Raw genomic sequence first — 18,766 nt, 5'->3', positions numbered from 1 at the left:
GACAAACATGTAAAACCTGCACATTGTGGTTTTACAGGGAGTTATGTGCTGAACTCTTTGTTTGCCGGGGGGCACGATGTTTTGGTATCCTTTGAATCCAGTCTTTGTGCTAAGCTCAGGTTGTTTCATTGTTTCATATTTACTGGTAAGACATGTAAGTGGTCACATATGTTGGGCAGCTGTGGCTCAGGAGGAGCAGGTCGTGCACTATTTTGAAGATTGGCGGTTCAGTCCCTGTGTACACACACACACACTGTACTCAATTTTACTAATTGTGTCCTATGTGCAAAATACAAAAGGCCTCAGGGGGGTTGCATGCTTTAACATCTTGGACCAACTGAAACATTTAAAGTAAGATTTTTGAAATGTCTCATAAATTAAAGGTTTGTTTGTCTATTAAGTTTACTGGCATGTGTAAATATTGAGTAGTGAACAGGCAGCTGATGATATTGATTTGCCATTTTGGTTATGTGCTAAATATGAATATAGGCTAATTAATACATGTCAACTCTGCAGTTCTGCTCCTCTGAATATTTGAAAAGCTTCATTAATGTCTTAAATATCAGATCGACATGAAGAAGTCCTTTTGCAAAATATCGGCCAGGAAAGAGGAGAAGAAGTCTGGTACTGGTTCTTGCATCACTGTGGCTCAGGGGATAAAGTGTGTGACAGTGTGTGGATCAATGAGAAACTGTATACATTATAGACTACTTTTGGAAAAAGCAACATATAGGTACATTCAGTTTACTACGTGGACCATTAAGAATGGCATTTAAGAGTTGCTCTCCAAATACTGTTACTGATGTGTTGGAACAGTAAACCTGTTTGCACTCTAGAAAAGATTGGTTACCGTAAATCCAGGTGCCTTCTCCAGCTGTGCCAGCTGTGTGTAAAATATTCAAGCCATTGGAGAGGTCAATGTGCGATCCTCTGCCAACACATTAGTCTGAGCCGGTCCAATCACGAATGAATAAAACCTAGTGACAACATGCAGGGTGCTTCTGCCTCTGCAATCTGCACGTTCACTGACCTTTTATTTATTGATTGATTGTTTTATCATTATTTCCCACGGCTGCTGTACCCTGGTGTACAACAGTTTTCTTTCACTGCTGAGCAGCAGTTGTGAGCCTCTTTGATTCAGGATCAGATGAGAAATTGATGGAGGGTTGTTGTCGGGTTGGTCTTGGTACTAAGCTTTGTGGTTACCGGTTTGGACTTTGGACAGGAAATAAAACACATCCTCATACATTTGAACTTTAAAACTAACATGTTATATTTGTTCTTTGCACATACGATGAATAATTGTGGCTTTCGTTACTTGCAGCCTCCTCTGCTGAGGAAATAGCAGGACAGCAGACTGAGTGTGTTCATTATTGTGAAGTGTTTCTGGAAACATCCCTTGTACTTTTCATATGTTGAGCATCACCATGTTCACTTCACAAATCATTTCACAACGGACGTTTAGCCCTCCGTGCTGCCTCGTGTTAAGCAGCAGAAAGTCACGAGCGTGTTTGGGTAAATGGTCCTGTATTTACACCGCCACTTTGACTCAGAGGAACGGTTTCATTTTGTATCACAATCAACTCATTTGCCATCCAAATACAACGACGTGGTAATCAAATGAACGAAAATGAATTCAAGGGGTGACTGTCGCTCTTCTCTCTTCTTCTCATTGCGCCGTCTTATGCAATGGTGTCCAGTTTTTGTCACAATGTAAGTAGCAGAAATAGGCAGTTCAAGAATGTGTACTTGATTGGGCATGTTAGCGCTTTGCTTGGTGGCCACAAGTTGCGTTGCAGCAATAGAACCTGGTTCAACTTTTTAGCATGAAGACCCTACATGGGTTTTGTCCCCATGTAGGGTCCCTTGTGTTGTGGCCTCCACTGCTGCACTGACACACTGGCTCCATTCAAATGAATGAGACGGCTACATTTTTATCACGCAGAGCCAAAGTCTGAACATGGCCTTCGCCTGATCTCAGTGTTTGCACAGAAAAATGGAACAAACAAACAAATCATTCAAGACAAACAACTGCTCTAAAAAGACAAGTTATGAGACTGAAGTGATTGCTGATCAAATCTACTCACGTGGAGTTCTTGTACTGCAGGAAACCAAATTCATCCCTTTGTCCATCTGGGCACAGCGACTGCATGATGGGAATAATGCCAGCCGAGGTGAGTGGGGCTGCGCTGTAAAAGGCTGGACATGAGGGAGGAATAACGGGGACAAAGAAAGAAGAACAAAGAAATACAGAGGATACAGATGGAGAAAACGAGGAGTATGAGGTCCAAACAGGACCATGAGGATGAAAAAGCAGAGGGAGAGATACTGTGTTAGAGTTGGAAAGGAAGACGTGTCAGATGAGCCGCCTGAAAGGCAGCACAGCAGCTAATGGCCAGAGAGGCTCCCACATGTCAATGCTGAACACACGGGCCTTTCATCGTTTTGTTGCACATGATATTTTTCCTCATCTGTCTCTAAGTGCTGGCTGGACAAGCTCTCTACCAGGAAAAATAGAAACTTCAGCTCTCGCTAATAGCCCAGTAACATGGTTACAGTAACCATGGTTACTGTGCTGCTGAAGCGTACGTGTGTGTGTGTGTGTGTGTGTGTGTGTGTGGCCCTGTGTATATAATCAACCACAAAAACTTGACTCTCCGTCATGCCATCCATATTATCCACTCATGCCTTTCAGAGGAATGGAAGAAGAGGATAGCAACAGGTGTGTATAGAGCTAATTAATGGCCGACATTATTATGTAACACATTTTAGTAATTTCAATACAGAATATGAAAAACGTGTATGTTGTATTGATTTGTTCTGTTCATTTCTTATATGTAGTAACAGAAGTATTTATTTATCGATACTTCTTCCACACTCTTGAGTACAACTGAACAAACTGTCTGCTGTGAAAGGCCAGAGTGGCTGAAAGCTCCTGCAGAAATGTAGTAAGTGGACCTTCAGTAAAGAATTATTTGTCACACTTCCTATATCTTTCTATTTCTGCTGTCAAGCACTTCATACATTTTGAGGATATGAATAAGCGGGATTGAGCCTGCCTGTTAATGATTTGCACAAATATCTAAACAACTAAAATGCTTCATAGCTCACTGTAGAGATGTGTTTGTTTGTAACTATATGCCTTTAATAACTATAATGTGTTGTCAGTCATTCATCCATCAACAGTTTATACACCATGCCTCATAGGGGTTGTACTAGTTGACAAACCCTTACAAAGGTCCTTATATTCAGTGGTGTCCCACACGCACTACGCATACGGTCCATGCCTTCACGCACAACTGAGGGCTGTGTTGTCAGGATGAAACTATTCATTGCAGCAACTTTTACAGCCAAGGACATTTACAGCCAGGAGATTTAAATGCCTTGGACTCTGAGCTGATTTTGTACAGTTCACAGTCCTTAACCAGTTGTTATTTTTATGACCATTGTTATGTATCTGGACGTGCTGCATATCTTTTTAGTTTTCAGGGGAATCTGCTCTATAGGATGAGTTATGGTTGAGTTTCTTCTAAAATATTGCTCCCGTCATGTACAGGTGCATCTCAATGAATTAGAATATCTTCGAAAAGTTAATTTATTTCAGTAATTCAATTCAAAAAGTGAAACTCATATATTATATAGATTCATTGCACACAGGGTGATATATTTCAAGCGTTTATTTCTTTTAATTTGGATGATTATGGCTTACAGCTACTGAAAACCCCAAATTCAGTATCTCAGAAAATTAGAATATTACATAAGATTAAAAAAAGGATTTTTAATACAGACATGTTGGCCTACTGAAAAGTATGTCCATGTACAGTATACAGTCTGCACTCAATACTTGGTCGGGGCCCCTTTTGCATGAATTACTGCATCAGTGCGGCGTGGCATGGAGGAGATGAGACTGTGGCCCTGCTGAGGTGTTATGGAAGCCCAGGTTGCTTTGATAGCGGCCTTCAGCTCGTCTGCATTGTTGGGTCTGGTGTCTCTCATCTTCCTCTTGACAATACCCCATAGGCTCTCTCTGGGGTTTAGGTCCACAGACTCTCTCTGGGGTTTAGGTCCATAGGCTCTCTCTGGGGTTTAGGTCCATAGACTCTCTCCGGGGTTTAGGTCCACAGACTCTCTCTGGGGTATAGGTCCATAGGCTCTCTCTGGGGTTTAGGTCCATAGACTCTCTCCGGGGTTTAGGTCCACAGACTCTCTCTGGGGTATAGGTCCACAGACTCTCTCTGGGGTATAGGTCCATAGGCTCTCTCTGGGGTTTAGGTCCATAGGCTCTCTCTGGGGTTTAGGTCCATAGGCTCTCTCTGGGGTTTAGGTCCAGAGGCTCTCTCTGGGGTTTAGGTCCATAGGCTCTCTCTGGGGTTTAGGTCCATAGGCTCTCTCTGGGGTTTAGGTCCATAGGCTCTCTCTGGGGTTTAGGTCCAGAGGCTCTCTCCGGGGTTTAGGTCCAGAGGCTCTCTCTGGGGTTTAGGTCCAGAGACTCTCTCTGGGGTTTAGGTCCAGAGACTCTCTCCGGGGTTCTCTAGTAGTTCAATTCACTTTTCGCTGGTATTCTAATTCATTGAGATGCACCTGTGTATATGATAATGTGTTTGCTGGGATAGATGAAGTTCAGCAGGTAGTAAGCTGGGACACAGGAACTTGGCTTGAGTGTTAAGGAGTTGTCTCATTTATTCACCGACAGATAAACTGTACACACACTGAACTGCTACTTTCACAGCTATAACGTTATTTTTTCATACTCATCCTCACACACTTTCTCTCTAGACCGGTCCCTCACCAACGTTAAACAGGCTTGCAACACCACATAGCATTGGCATTATCACGACAGAGTATGCCAAGACATCGTGGCTGCAAGTGAAATAGAGACTCAGTTGCCTGTTTTGTGGATACGCTGCAGCAGGAAATAAATAATGGATTAAAAATGTTTGTGCATTGGTTATCGTGGCAGCTTGTGAGGCACTTTAACCAGCACCTCTGCATGCAAGGCAGTATTACTGTCGGTGAACTGTTGACATAAAATCATAATACGAATAAACATATACGTTAAGGAGGTGCACAGAAGTGTGATCACTGGAAGTTCCATTAGCTGTTTGCCAAACACTCTGGCAGACTGAAACGGCTGTAAGATTGGTGAGTTAAGGAGTCAGCAGGTATTAAACAGGTATTTAAAGGAGTTCTGAGAAAGTGTGAGTCACCACGACAGGTCCTCGGGCATGCATCCATAACTGGACACCAAAATAGTCTGCAGTTTGCTGCATCAGAATGCGAGATTAGCTGTGGACAGACACAGAGGTGCACTCACTCACTCACTCACTCACTCACTCACTCACTCACACACACACACACACACAGGCGACGGATCGCAATAATAATAATAATAATAAGACGGTCTCAAAAGCATTTATTAATTGATAATTCAACAATATACAACCTCATAGTTGGTTTAAATAATGGAAGTGGGTCTGTGAGGTACGGGGAAATGTTGACAGGAAGTAGATAAATGCATTCAGTTCATTGACATCTGTCCTCTCTGACCAGCATGCTGTGAATTCCACCAAGGCAAGGTGTTCAACACAAGTCAGAATCCATCACTGAGTCAAACATGAATTGTAGAGAGACGGCGTTGAGTACACAAGCCGCTGTATGGGAAAAGAGTTACATGGAGCGAACAGCAATTTGTTAAATTCAGCCAGCTGTTTACGCAGACTCAGTCAATTACACAAAATGTCCAACTGACTCTGTGCCAACAAATCATCCAAACACACAAAAACGACACAACAAGACACACACTGCACATTTAAAGTCACAACACGCAGAGACATGTAGTGTAGAGAAACATGATGCAGTGAAGGCCTGTTAGAAGCTTTGGTAACGAGATGTGTCAGGGAGAGGTTTATATTAATCATGTGAACACACAGGTACAGTTGTAACCCAGACAATCTAGTCATTCAGTGGCTCATAGTACTGAAAGAATTTTAAAAAAGGAAACTCACTGGTAGGAAATATTTTTTGCAAATTACAAGGTGGTACAAAACCACAACAGGCAGGTATGAAGTTAAAAACGCACTTAAAGAGTGCACTGCTGCTTAGCTGCATCCAGTGAGGTATCTGTGATTTTCAGACTGCAAGAAGAACCGAAGCATCAGTCCTTTTAGCAAACGCCCGAAAACAACACCAAGCATCGTAATAACTATGAGGGGAGCCGAGGAGCAAGTCAGCTGATGTCGCTAAAGCTAGAAGTGTCAACAGAGGAGGGCGGGGCTAAACACCAGATCTCACCCACAGACCACAGCGTTGTTATATCATCAAACAGTGATATTTAATGGTTTTGGAAGGCGGAGAGATCAAAAAACTGCTTATATATGTTGATCTGGAGTTCATGGAGCAACATATTTTGTTGTTTAATTCTGAGACTTTTTATATGGTTTGTACCGAAGCAAGTCGCCAGGAACAGCTGGCTGTGAGGCACATGTGGTGAAATGAAGTTGCTAATAGGACTGTCAACAATGAGCCCGGATATCAGCTACACCGGAACCCCAGAAATACAGCCCCTTTCCCCCGGAGGCTGAACCATCGTCAGACCAATGGCTGCCAAGACTGCTAACACACATGCCCTATGGGCCCAAACCTTTTGCTGTATACACACAGTGAGCACTTTCACTGTATCGAATGGTGCGCTGTTGTAGAACATGATTCATGATTCAAGATTCAAAGATGTAAAACATACTCATATTGCTGAATATGTCCTGTGAAATGCTGGGGTGGTATAATCTAGAAGATGTGCTCAAAGGTTAGACGTCTCAGCCTGTAGGACGCTGCATTTTAGTCCTTCACAGCTGTGCAGATGGATCATCGACCCATGGTTTGGTTTCTGGTTCGTAAATATAAGCCTGATGCGACACGAAATGTGTTTGTAGAAGTTCAGCAGAACTTTTTTTAGGGTCCACCTTGTCAAAATCCCCAATCAAGACCAGGACAGGGTCTGGCTAACCTGGTTCAGTGCCGGAACAGAACACCGTGCATCTCAGTGAGTGCTACGTCAGCATCTGCTTGCAGCGGTATGCTCACGGCGGCGGATGACAACCAAAGTGAACTCCCGGGTAAAGCAGAATGCACGGCATATGAATAACACACAAAAAGATGGAAAACTGGTGAATTAAGTCAAATCCAATCTTCATAAGTATGAAGCGTTCATATCTAATTGGTGGATAAAGAAAATAAAACAATCACGATCCCCGTGGTGGTTGGCATCTATTCTATCGTCACATATTCTATCCATTGGTAATCGACAACTTTAAAGGAAGACCTTACATACCTTTAAGATGTGTTTTTTATGAGCCACTGAGTGACTGAAGTGTGCTGCTTTTGGAAGATGGCCTCCCTTGATACATATAGATCAGGGTGAGGTAAACATATAGTGTATATAAACACACAAGCACAAAACAGGACTGACACACCCTGATTAAGTTAACCAAGAGATCAACATGTCAGTAATGTGTCATGTCAGCCAGGATCAGGTGTGAGGATAGAATTAGCCGTCGGGATGATGACACTTACACACTGGTCCGTCCAACACGTTGAGAACATGCATCACGACAGGAAAGAAAGAAACACAGCCCAAAAGAGAGAAACAAAGAAAGAACAGCAGACACAAGACAACGGTGAAGTAAAAGAACAGACAAAAAGCATCAAAACAAAGTGTGTGCTAAAATAGCTTCAGGCAGCAGCACTGAGAACAAACATGATGAACTAAGGAGAGTCACAGACTACTAAAAGCTGAATAAATGGCACAAAAGATCTGGCACATGGTGAGAGGCAAATCACATATTTGTAACAGCAGCAAAGAACATGCGTTTGCCTGTTTAAAATGTGTGACAATACCGCACAGAACATATGCAAAATCTGTATGACAGGCAGAAAACATGAGTCAGCAACAGTGTTCACTTTCTGTATTTAATACAACAAAATAATGCAAGTTAAGGCGAAAGAGAGAATACATCATTCTAACGTCTGTGTACCCGTGCAGTCCTCCACCATCCAGCTCCTCATCCCTCGCTTCCCTCACTTCCTTAGAACCTTCCTAACAGCTGCACACATTCAACATGGATTTACTCATTTCTTCCACTTTCTTGTCATGTAACACTCCGGATAGTTTGGTGTTTTCCTGACCTTGAAATTGGCTTTGCCCGTCTGTGTGGCAGCGCAGATAGTGTGAGAATAAACGTTTCAGAACCTGTTTCTGTGGAATAGTTTGCCACAAAGAATGACATCTTACCCCTCCATGGATACCTTTAATAAAGTCAGAGGACCCATCTCTTTTATTTAGCCTATTATGAAGACATGCCCGTCCACACACTTTTTTTTTGATTGAATGAGTTCTGAAAAAAAAATCAGTTGGGGATTTAATAAAAAGAATATATCACAGCTCCAAACATGCATTTTGTGGTGCCTTTCTTCCATTTTACTGATGTAAGAATCAGTTTGGTCCATTCATAAACGAGGACAAGCAGAATTTGGTTGTATAGAAACTAAAAAGGGCTGCAAATCCTTGGCAAATGTCCCTTATAACCCATCTGTTGGAGCCATACTGTAGTTTTATTGTTTTCTTTTGTCTTTGAGGGAAACACAAGGTGAATTTAGACATGCAGTTCTGACATTGAACACAGGGTGGCGCATTGACGTAAAAGTGCATCTAGGTTAAGTTCCTGGTGATGAGAATCAGGTGTGTGGACGGGAAGCTAACAGCTTTTAACCTGTCAGCGTGTTGTCCTATCCTGTGGTGTTCTGTTACTAAGCAATTAAGATACATTGATACAAGTAAGATTGAACACTGCTGATTTAATGATATGTGTCAATGTGCAACGGAATAAATGGATCAACGGATGGAAAGAGATACAGCGCACTGGACAGTGATTTGTTTGTGGCATAGAACACACATACGAACAAGTTCTCCCGTTCGCCCCCCAGTGGCTTTAAGATCAAATTGGATATTTGTTAAAGTCAGTACACCATCCCTTAGTTAATATTATCAAAATGTGTATTATTGGGACTGAGTACAGTGGATATCATTGATAGGATCCGTCTGTCTCCGTCTATGTTCTGCTTTGTCTGCCTACCTTCCTTGACAGGAATCGCCGGCTTCTTCTGCCTCAGACCCAGGAGGATGAAGAAGAGGACCAGCGGGATGAAGATCTCAAAGGCCAACACCCACTGAAGGGGAAAGGACAAAATAGACAAGATTATTTCCAATAAAAGTCCAGTATTCGTGCAGTGATCCTGCTGCAAGGTGGACTTCAGTCATAGTTCTTTCCCATGAGACTCCTTGTCAGGTCCCATCTCCCTGCTCATGGATCTCACTGTGGAATAGATTGAGTTTGCCTACTGTCACAAATCCATTCATTACATGAGGGAGGGAGTGTGAATGAAGCCGTCTGCTCTCCATGCGGTATCTGCTACAGGATGCCACTGCAAAACCCTTTCCATAGTGTAGTTCACATCCTGCACTGTTTGCAGATGCTTCCTCAGTGTGCATACACAGATGTGAGCATGTTTACTGACTACTAATACACACACCTCCTCATGAGCTAACAATTCTATCTGATCAACACCACAAAGCACCGTGTGAATTCAAACAAAAAGGGCTTCCTCTTCGGTCCTTAAACTATAATCCTTTTGTATTCCTGCTGTAGGAAGAATACTGTCAGCAGCTAAGAAATCAACGAGCCAGCCTCTCAACACAGCAGTCTGCCAACACCGGCAATTCATAAATCACGTTCAGGCTGGAGAGGAGCTATTCTTTTCATTCTGCCTGTTCATAGATTATTCAGCCTGAGATAACCACGTCATTAGAATCAGAAACAGGTTTATTGCCAAGAAGGTTTTCACACACAAAGAATTTGCCTTGGTATTTTAGACAACGATTCTCAACTGGTGGGTCTCGGTCGCGGGCCTTTGCCTGACAAAAATAAAGAAATAAATAAAAATAAATCTTGTGCTTCTACTGTGCAGAAAAACACTGACCAATGCGTTGTGAATCACATCACGTGATGCAGCTCAGCCAATCAAATATGAGCATTCTGACAAGTATATATAGAGATCTATATATAGATCTCTATATATACATATAGTGCAAGTTAGATATTGTAATGTTCCGGACCTTTGCACGAGGGGATTTTCTCAATCTGGACCTTTTGGAAATGTACTTGAATACCCTGGTATAGAAGAACACAAGTTTGTCTTCATGCTGATTGAGCATGGTGAAATGCAGGTACATGAGACTACATGAGATATGGATCTTCTTACATTGAGGACAAAAGAGGACAACAACCTCAGTGTGTTCTGTGCAGCGAGGTTCTGGCACAAGAAAGCATGAAGCCGTCAAACCTGAAGCGGCATTTGTTGGATCAATCCGCAGCGGATCAACTGGAAACTATACCTCTGTCCAATGACACTAGAAGTAGACGAATTGAAGACGTGTCGGATGACTTCAAACAACAGACCACAGCTCGAATTAAGGCAAGTGGTCATTTTGTATTACAAATGTATCTACAGACAAACAAAGCAGTTTAACCGTTTACGTGAAACGTGTGGGACGGGGACTGAAAGGAACTACTACGACTGCAGAGGACGTTTTCAGCTCAGGTTCAATATCAATATCTGAATATCAATGCAGAGTGTCAGTGAGCAGATAAAGCAGCAGTGTGTTCACCAGAGCGTGTTAGGAGCATTTAACGGTGAAAGTCACGGCGAGAGGAGGAACTTCAGAAGCCGCGGTGTCATTTCAGTCGCATGTTTGGGAGCATTTTGTCTTCCCTGTAACTTCTAATGACGGATGAGGTTGGTGGACAAAAGTGTTACGAATGTTTAGAGAGATGGAAATACATCGGCATGTCCACGCGGTCCGTCAGCGACGGCGGCCGACGCACCACAACAACAAGGTGTCATCGCGGCATTTGTTTTATATGTCAGACTAGAGCTCGAAGTTCTTTGCTTTAAGTGTTCTTGAAGTTCTTTAATTAATAAATGGAAAGCAAAGTTATATTTGCCGCCTCCCCTTTTTCTTTGCTGATCCAATAAATGATCCGATCCGTTGCACCCCTAGTGAGTACACACAGACTCTACAGCTCCATACAGCTGCATACTAAACAGCTACCAGACCTCCTCTTGTTAAAAGTCTATTGATTTTCATGTCTTAGAAGACCCAAAAGCAAACGTCTGATCTGAATAATAAAACGGCAGAGTGCTCCGTGAATGTGTCTAATGCTGCAGTGCTCCACTTCCAAATGTACATGTTAGAGGTCAAACGTCCTGCAGACACCATCTCACCACCACCGTGGCTCAGCAATCATGTGCTGCTCCAGCTTTGTTCTGTTCTTTTTTAAACGCTGCACAAAGGAGAGTGATCCAACTTGAGATGTTTATTGCATCTTGCAATATTTGATATACTAGTTTTAGCTCTATCATGTCAGTAATAACTCGATACTGGATGGATGATATATACAGTAAATATATACTGTGTATATATATAACCTGTCTGATTGTCTGACAGGAGGCCACTTCTCGTTTCCTGTTTCCTTCCGACAGTCAATGTCCATTTCTTTCATTTTGGGGACGCACACTTTCAACTTTATGTCAAAATAAAGTGGTTCAGGTAAACTGCTGCTTGGTTCCAACCTGTCTGATCATCTGACTGATCTTGGCCCACTGGACTTGGTAGTGATGTCACCACATTGCCAGATCTCATAAATGACTTTGGTGCTTCAAATGCTGTTAAAACTGATCGAAACGATGGACAAAACTACCAAAATAAGACCCACATTGTCATAACTTGGAATTATCCTTAACAAGAATGGTGACTTTGAGAAGAACCTTCTTGATTACAAATGATACATCTACACAGAGAAACACATCATAGCTGGTGTTTTAAAAAGATGTGCTCATGCATGTGCAACACGGTGCTGACACACACTTGATGAGTCATCAGAGCAGTGTGGCAGAGAGCAATTACACTTTACTACAACACAACAGCTAGATCATGTTCATACTGTCATCATATGGTAAAGCAGTAGAGAAATAAGAACGACACACTTGATCAATAATAATTTACAACTTTTAGTGGACAAATCAAGTTACATAAAAGTAATCACAGGCCATCCATACCATGACATTCAAAGCCCACAGATGTTTTGTCTTCAAGGTTTTACACTTCTGGTCTGAGGTCAACACAGCAGCACCACTACACATGTTCAGCTCGTCATCATCAGCAATATGCTCAGTCATCATGTGCTAAGAGAATAGAGAGGGGTGTACTTAAGTCTCAGTCTTCTGCTCCACATAACACAGTCAGGTTCAGGTTTAAACATTTGCAAGTAACTACGGTTATAATTAAGTCAGTAATACTAGCAGAAAACATGACACTTTTAGTTGTAGTGTAGCCGAACTAATAACCACAACCTGTAGCAACTGTCCAACCTGAAAATAAGATAAGCAGCAGGGGACATTCAAAGTTGATTCAATGTATCTGATGCATTGAAATAACAGCTGTAGCCTCCTGTCCTTTATTGGGTAAAGTGTTTTTCATTATTCAAATGTTATTTTTCACAATTAAACTCAGAATCTTGATATTTTACCTCACAAACAATCAGAACAGACACTGGCTTCCTACCTTACAGAATGAATGTCTGTGATTGTAACGACACCATGGCCACTGACTGGCTGGTTAAGTGTCTTACCCAAGGACACACGGACGTGTCCTAGTGGAGCCGGGGATCGAACCGCCGATCCTCTGAATGAAGGACGACCGTGCAAATCGGCCGTCAAAAGCAAACTTTATACCAAACTCAGTAATCCCCTTGTATTGGCTGAAAACATCACACTACCTGATTATGCAAAACATAATCATATAATAATAATCATTATTTCATTCTTTGTTTCAAGATAGAATGACATTAATACTGCAAGTTCACTCAATACACACAACAAAATAAGATGTTCTACTGGATGTGAACACATGAAACCAGTTTCAAGTCAGAGATGAACAACTGTGCTGGTAAGAACTTCATGCATCATGCATTCACTCACATACACACCCTGACTGTACTGTCCATTAGCAATCACAAACACACACTCACATTTACACTAAGATGCAAACATGTCTCACCCTGGGACACACACACACACATACAGACACACACACACACACACACACACACACACACACACACACAAGTCTCTACTGATTGTAGAATCGTCATTATTCATCATTTACAGACTGTCAACTGTGTTGCACACCAGTGACGCCATTCAGAACATTTGGAATGACAATGAAAGCTATGTTTCAGGCTTACAGAGTCTGTGAGGGCGAGAGGGTGAAGAGGGTGACCCCCCCCCCCCATACACACACACACACACACACACACACAAAGAAAAAAGGAGAGTGTTGAGAGCTGTGGAGAAAGACAGTCTGTCCCTGACTCATACAACAGGTTTGGACAACTCGTGAATGTCATTTGTCCCAAAGAGAGAAAAGTATGAGAAATGTGAATGCAAAAAGTAAATGAATCTGTTTGCTCGGGTGGTTCACTCAAAAAAAGCGCAACAAACACAGACGAAATCTACATACGTACAAGCTTTTGTAAGATGACTTACAGAAATGACGGTTCCTCTGCGACAACTGGAGACGATGTCAACAGTACAGAAACAACACAGATACAGTACAGACACAGCTGATGGATTGGGTTAAAACAACCTCTAACATCAGCAGGATGTCAGGTTGACTGACTGAAAACAAAATGGTAGTTCAGTCAGATTATCAGGTTATGGCTTTGACGTACACAGCACTGGACAATAGCAGTGTTGCATTCATAGTTTCATGGTTTTGTATCAGGACCAAGTTAGGTCAGATTATCATGGTCGGGGCCTATAGCAGCATGAAATGCTTCTACACAAGCTGAAGTCCATGGACACTCTGCAGGACACAGCCCTGGCTTTTTAGTGAACCATTCAGCCACATTCAGCCACCTCTGTAACACAAAGGATCTCAAACTCTGCTGCATCATTAATCAGACGCCTAGCACTCATTAGAAGAGGAATTATTAAGAGGGCTGATCATGACTCTGCAATAGGCTGAATGAGGCAGGGGGGGTTCAGAGACCACTGAGGGGAACACATATAGACCAGTGCCAAAACCTGACCCTGCATCATAAATCAAAGATCCTCTTAATGCAGGCGTGTCTCTAGAAGTACACAGAGGATCTGTCTGAAGCCAGTTGGAGGATGGTTTTTACTGTTCACTGATTAAAACCTAAACCCATCTCTGACACAAGAGTCATGGATGCACTCAGACTTTATCCAAATGTGCACGTTTAGAGCAGGAACAGCAATATTATGTTAGTAGAAGAGTAACCCTTGGAAAGTCATAGTATAGCAGCTTCCACGGACCACGGGGTGATTGGCTGAGTCGGTACAGGAGCTGGTGTCCTCACACCCTTACTACTACTGATACTGCCAGTTAAAGGAATACAGCCAGTTGTTGGTGAATCGTCTCATTGGTCAATGTTTTCTTGGTTTGTAGTTCTACTATCAAGAGAGAACATGATGATGTGCAGAGGACACATTGTTTGTGATGGTGGACTCTGAACCTCTGCTGCTTCTCCAGGATCACTTAGGGGACCTTTGATAATAACGTTATAGTTTACAATGTCGGTGTGGAGAGCAAGAGAGTCACAGAAAGGAAGAGGATCAGCATTAGCTGCAAGACCCTGATTGGAACTCAATTTCGTAAGCTGACACGGTAGGAGTGTGGCTCATTGATGTTTTTAGACAACAGAGCTCCATAGCACAGAGGATTCAGATATATCAGTCATTAGATACACACACAATGGAACAATATAGAATATTGTTTCAAAGTGTATCAATACATCTACTGTAATTCAGACATCTGATGGTCACAGACCCGGCCATCATATTAACAAAAAGCACAAAAGTCTCTTAATAATTTCGAGCCGCTTGTTGAGGAAAAGGACCAGGAAAGAAGGCTCTGGAAGTTCCAACCATTACATTTGTGTTCAAATTTCAATTTACACATATCTTAGAGCTGCAACGATCTTTCCATTGATCAATGAAATGAATATGTACCGGTTTACAATAACAAACGTTGTGTGCATCATAGCTGTTGCTAACTAATGTGGATTGTGTGAGTAGCTTGATGAAAGGCCACAGTGAAACCTGTTAGGTTTGAGTGCTCTTCAGTGTTTCTGCAGTTCCAACAACTCCAACAGGGCGATGTGTTTTCAGATCATTATTCACACAAACAATTATATTTAGTTTTTAAGCAGGTCACATTCAGGGAACATCTCGTCATCTGTCCATTCTGTGTGTGCGATGAAAAAGAATCCTGTGTTCATACACAGCTCTGGCTCTGTGAAACAAAGGGCTGCACCAAAGCTATTGCAGTTTTCACAGGAAGCTTCAAATGTGCGTCTTTTTATGATATCATCACCCTAAAAAAAATCCTTAAACTAAATCCTTAGTTTGTATAGAGTGAGTCTTTGGACTAAATTAGTTTGTTTTTTAGTTTGCATTGTGTGTGGAGAGCCGCATACGGTCCGCATGTGTTCAATGGAACCTGCCTGACAGTCCAGCACTTGGTGACACAAGAGAGCGGAGGACATTAGAAGGTAACTTCTGTGTTTTTCCCATGTTTTTCTGTCTAACATTCTGAAACTGGTCCCGTATTGAGCGAGAGCGCTGCAGATAGCAGCTGCTCACGGACAGCAACGTCATCTTTTGGGATAAGCTCCATCTTCATTTACATCCACTAAAAGCTCTTGTTCTTCCCACGACAGGTTCTGATTGTTACTGTAAGTGTTTTACAAAAGATCTTCAATGTCATGGCTAAATAGTTACATGATTCTGACAATGTGGATTAGGTCTTTGAATCTGATGGCCGCCCGGATGTATTTAAGCATCCAGATATATGGATATTCAGATTTCACAACGAGACTCTCCTTGAGCGAGACTTGGACAAAGTAACAAACAGACGGGAATGAGCGGAAGGTAAACCAAAAGGTTTTATTCCTCTGTAGGGTTTTTTCCATAGTGCTGTCAGACACTTCTAATTACAATCTGAGCCTGTTAGTGGCAACTGTGTAGACACACAGGGTTACACAATAGACATGCAAAAATGAAAAGAAAGCTGCACAGCATTCAAATGTTTGTTTTAGAGTGAAGCTTCTATCCAAGACAGGGGACAGGCCATGGAGGTATAAAGAGAAACATGCTGTTCTGAAAAAGCATCTCTCACAATAATAACAGCACAGGAAGAAACAATCAAGATCATAGTTGTGTCTGTTCATTTAACTAACACATCGTCCCACGAGCCCAAGACTGTGAAATGTGTCTGTTTGAGTTCATAGAGGAAGATTATAGAGAAGATCTTAAGTATCAAGCATGACCTTTCATCATTAAACTACTTTATTATTTTATTAATAGTATTTTTTTTAACAAAGCAACTACTTTCTGTTTACACCGGCGCACCCACCCGCATACCCAGTGTACGTGAATAGTCACGTGATATTCGTTTTCAGGCGTTTTAGTCTGGACGGAGATCATTTAGAGAACGATGCTGAAACGCCGTGTGGACGGACGTTTGGACGGACGTTTTAAAATGTATTAGTGTGGCTGTAGCCTGTCAGAGAGCCCTCTTTAAAAGTGGTCTGTTCCCTGAGAGAAAGGCAGGCGAAGGTGCACTAATTAGCCCTCATTCTTCAAGTCACATTAAAGTGACGTGGACAAGTGTCTCTGGTGATACACAAACAATCATACAGGAGGTGTAATGTGCTACGAAATAGCACTTATGTGACCCTGATCCCCTCAACCACTGAGCTAAGTTTCACTTTCCAGCAAATATATGGAATCTGCACCGCTGAAGAGAAATGAAAAAAGGGTACCGAGCCGGCTCATTAAGCTAATGTGATATTAAATGATGATGGGAACTCACAAAGTAAACCAAGTAAAGTCGGTTGAAAATAAAAAAACAAGTCAAGAACAGTAAGTTGTCCTGAGAGCTCTTTAAAGTTAATCAGGCATTTCTAAAGTGTGGGTTGAAAAGAGCTGAAAAATAACTATTGTAAGTAATACAATAAAATACCATGTAAGAAATTAAACTGAATAATGTTATGTTGGCATTTATAATAAATATTATGATAGATATTTCACTTTTAACAGACTTTATGGTTGTCAGTAGGCTTCAGTTGTGTGTGCTCATGTGTGAAAGACAAATACCCTACGGAGGTACAGTATGTGTGACGTAGCACAGTGGTCACAAACTGATGCGATGCGCTGTGTTGTTTGGCTTTAAGGCAAGCTTGGCCCTACTGGCTTCTGTTACTGTATGTGGCTGACACTACTACAGTGACACTCGTAATGTGTTATGCTGCACGATATATACTCTGCACTGTGTGGACTGTGAAGACTGTGGGGACTGTGGGGACTGTGGGGACTGTGGGGACTGTGAGGACTGTGGGGACTGTGAGGACTGTGGGGACTGTGGGGACTGTGAGGACTGTGAGGACTGTGGGGATTGTGGGGACTGTGGGGACTGTGGGGACTGTGAGGACTGTGGGGACTGTGAGGACTGTGGGGACTGTGGGGACTGTGGGGACTGTGAGGACTGTGGGGACTGTGGGGACTGTGGGGACTGTGGGGACTGTGGGGACTGAGGACTGAGAGGACTGTGTAAATGGAAGGATTGGGAGTGAACGAGTGTTCTTCCTCTCAGTCTCTGCGATTCACCGTAGAGACCCACTGATCAGAAGCTCATGTTTATGCATTGTTGGGAACGAAAAGGAGCGTGTTTGAGTTATCAGCATTTAAGAAAACTAAATTATTGACATCAATAGAATTATTAATGTCCGTAAGATTATTAATGATTATTAATAATAAGGGGCACCACCCTGAAAAAAGGGACCAATAACCAAACTATAAACTAAGTCTCATAATTCGTGTTCACTCACAATGTCAACAGTCTGAGTACTGTTACACATTCAGAGTGAAAGTGAAGGTTTATGTTCGAGCAACAGACCTCATATCAGCTATTATCACAATACATGCACAAAGTAATCACAGACACTGCTCTTTAAAATATAACAGAGTTTATTATGTCCTAATAATAATGATCTAGTCAACTAATATCTAACCTACAATAGAGACCTCGTTATGTACACGTGTCTGAAGCCGTTAGCGCAACCCTGGAGCTACATTAGCTTAAAGCTATATGTGTGTGTGTGTTAGTAAAAGAAGAGAGAAAGCAAAACGAAACGAAATAAATCCTCCAAAAACAAACTCTTGGGGATGAACTCTTTGCTTGCAAAAAGGAAGGCCTGATTCTCTTTGTGTCACAGCACATGGCGAGGCCACATAGTCAGACCCCAACAGCATCAACATTCATGAAGTGCTTTGCATTGACTCATGGTTGAATGTGTGTGTAGAGCAGGGGTCACCAATTGGCGGACCGCGGTCTGGATCCGGACCCAGGACCTAAAACCGATAGATAATTGAGAATTATTACATTTTGACGGAGTGCATCTATTTTAACCGGCGGATCTATTCCAGCATTTACGGCTTGTTACTTGTCCAGCGGTGCAGGAAACACACTGACCAATGTAATTAACACATCACGTGATGCAGCTCAGCCAATCAAATAAGAGTATTCTGACAAGTTTCCTGACTCGAGTGAGGCGTTCACACACCATGA

At 42.2% G+C, this 18,766-nt stretch overlaps 1 protein-coding gene across 1 annotated transcript in view; it reads right to left on the bottom strand.

Annotated features, from left to right (window-relative positions):
* abca2 (ATP-binding cassette, sub-family A (ABC1), member 2) overlaps positions 1 to 18,766 on the bottom strand; it is a gene marked incomplete at both ends in the record, with an annotated part of 84,083 nt that overhangs the window by 52,863 nt on the left and 12,454 nt on the right. Inside the window, 2 exons of the mRNA XM_079160512.1 lie at positions 2,088 to 2,199; positions 9,129 to 9,222. Of these exons, the coding sequence (XP_079016638.1) occupies positions 2,088 to 2,199; positions 9,129 to 9,222 (206 nt within the window). The remainder of the gene's footprint in view (positions 1 to 2,087; positions 2,200 to 9,128; positions 9,223 to 18,766) is intronic.

This window comes from Pholis gunnellus (assembly GCF_910591455.1).
Source record: "Pholis gunnellus genome assembly, chromosome: 6".
Taxonomy (NCBI): Eukaryota; Metazoa; Chordata; class Actinopteri; order Perciformes; family Pholidae; genus Pholis; species Pholis gunnellus.
Note: the sequence above shows the minus strand (reverse complement) of the source record. Positions and strands in the feature narration are given on the sequence as shown.